This window comes from Eimeria necatrix, genomic scaffold (assembly GCF_000499385.1).
Source record: "Eimeria necatrix Houghton genomic scaffold, Enh_scaff768, whole genome shotgun sequence".
In the NCBI taxonomy this organism is placed as follows: Eukaryota; Apicomplexa; class Conoidasida; order Eucoccidiorida; family Eimeriidae; genus Eimeria; species Eimeria necatrix.
Window position 1 is genome coordinate 7,501 of NW_013654590.1, and position 2,500 is coordinate 10,000.

At 35.4% G+C, this 2,500-nt stretch overlaps 1 protein-coding gene across 1 annotated transcript in view; it reads left to right on the plus strand.

Moving 5' to 3' along the window:
- Positions 1–701, plus strand: part of ENH_00074990 (WD-repeat membrane protein, putative) — a gene marked incomplete at both ends in the record, with an annotated part of 8,200 nt that extends 7,499 nt beyond the window's left edge. Inside the window, one exon of the mRNA XM_013582875.1 lies at positions 444–701. Within this exon, the coding sequence (XP_013438329.1) occupies positions 444–701 (258 nt within the window). The remainder of the gene's footprint in view (positions 1–443) is intronic.
- Between the last annotated feature and the right edge of the window lie 1,799 nt (positions 702–2,500).

Sequence of the window (2,500 nt, forward strand, 5' to 3'; positions counted from 1 at the left end):
TTCTTCACTTTGCTTTTTTTGCTTTCTTTTTATTTCATTTTTAATTCACTTTTTGTCTTTTAAATCGCTCCCTTTTATCTCTTTTTTCTCCTCTTTTATTTGCCTTTTTATTTTCCTTTTATTTATCTTTTTGTTTTATTTTATTTATCTTTTTACTTCCCATCTACTTATCTTTTTATTTTTCCTTTATTTATCTTTTTCTTTTTATTTTTCTTTTTATTTTCAAACTTTTCGCCTTTTTATCTCTTCTTGTTTCCACCGAATGTCCCCTAATTAATTTATTTATTAAATATAAACCTAACAGCTAATTGAATGAAATAAACAAATAAATAAATAAATAAATAAATAAAATAATTTGTTGACAATTAAATTAAATTAAATTAAATTAAATTAAATTAAATTAAATAATTAAATTAATTAAATATGTCTTTGCTTCCTCTCAGGCCCACGCTGAACTTTTCCTAACTCCCTCCGAAGCAGCAGCAGCAGACCCAGCAGCAGCAGCAGCAGCAGACCCAGCAGCAGCAGCAGCAGCAGCAGCAGCAGCAGCAGCAGCAGCAGCAGCAGATTTCAAAGGGCGTTGTTTGAGTCTGTTGGAAGAAATAAAAGAAATAACAAAAAGAGATTGGGGAATTTTGGAAAATCAATTTCAGCAAATTGAATGCACTTTGAAGTTTTTGGCGCATTTGCAAATGGACTAAACAAATCCTTTTAATTCTTTATTTATTTATTTTATTTATTTTATTTATTTTATTTTATTTATTTTATTATTTCATTTTATTTATTTATTTCAATTTATTTTTGCTTCGATTCTCTTATTTTCATTTTATTTCCATTCCTTTTTCTCTTTCCAACTTTAAAGTTTTCTCTTTACTTTTTTCTCTGACTGAAACTCGAAAAGAAAACTAAAAAGAAATAAACAGAAATAAATAAATGAAAATAAAAAAGAAATAATTAAAAGGAATAACTCGAAAGAAATAATTAAAAAGAAATTAGTAAAATCAAGCAATTAAAAGAAAACAATTAAAGACAAAGAAATGCAAAAGTTTTAAATAAACAATTTAAAATAAATAGTCGAAAGGAAATAATTAAAATGAAAAAATTAAACAAAAATAAACAATTAGAAGGAAACAAATAAAAACAAATACTTGAGAAGAAATCAATGAAAATAAATAAAAATAAATAAAAATAAATAAAAATAAATAAATAAAAATAAATAAATAAGTAAATAGAAGGAATTAAAAAGAAAAGGTGGAAAAGAACGAAAAAGACGGAAACGGAACAAACACCGAAAAAAGAAATAATTGAAAAAAAAGAATTGAAACAAAGAATTAGAAAATAATTAAAAAGAAATAATCAAAAAAAATAATTAAAAAGAAATAATCAAAAAGAAATGAAAACAAGCAAGTAAAAAGAAAATGGCAAGAAGTAAAAAGAAATAAATAAAAAGAAATAATTAAAAGGAATAATATTTGAAAAGAAAAAATCAAAAAAGAAATAATTAAAAAGAAGTAACCGAAGAAGAAATAATTAAAAAGAAATAAATAAGAATTAAAAAGAAGGAAAATAAATTTAAAAGAATTAAAAAGTTTTATTTGGCAGAAATCTCTTTTTCTTTCTTATGCATTTTTGCCGAACTCCAGGACAAAATAGAAGTCTAAACCCTAAACCCTAAACCCTAAACCCTAAACCCTAGGTGCTGGCAGCAGCTGGCAGCACCGCACTACTTTTGTTGCTTTCAGACTCCTGCAGCTACAACTCCAATCCCAAACCCTAAACCCCAAACCCTAAACCCCAAACCCTAAACCCAAACCCTAAACCCTAAACCCTAAAACTCAAACCTTGAGCAGTCTCTCGAACCCCAGTCTAATGAAAAACAAATACCCCCAAAATGCCAATAAAGCCCATTTGGGGGCCCCCTGGGGCCCCCTGGGGCCCCCAAGGGGCCCCCCAAGGGGCCCCCCTGATGCCCCCCAAGGGGCCCCTCGGGGGCCCCCCAAGAAGACCCCTGAGAGCACCAATGGGGCCCCTCAAGGGGGCCCCCTGGGGCCCCCTAAGGGGGCCCCCTGAAGGGGCCTTTTAAAGGGCCCCCTGGGGGCCCCCTAAATAGGCCTTAGGGGGCCCCCAAAAATACCCATAGAGGGGCCCCTAAAGGGTTTACTTCAAACTGCAGGGGGCCCCGAGAAGGGGCCCCTTATGGGGCCCCCCTAAAGGGGGCCCCATCAGGGGCCCCCCTGAAAGGGGCCCCCCCAAGGGGCCCCCCTAAAGGGGCCCCCCTAAAGGGGCCCTCTAAAGGGGGCCCCCTGAAGGGGGCCCCCTCTAGGGGGCCCCCTGAAGGGGGCCCCCTTTAGGGGGCCCCTAAAGCCTGCAGCAGCACTTTAATCAGTTGGTTTATTTTTTTTATGTTTATGTTCTCTTTTGGTTTCTTTTTTTCTTTTCCCCATTTGCATGCTGCCAGCCTCCACATTCCCTAAAGCCAGGGGGCCCCTGCCCCTGTGGG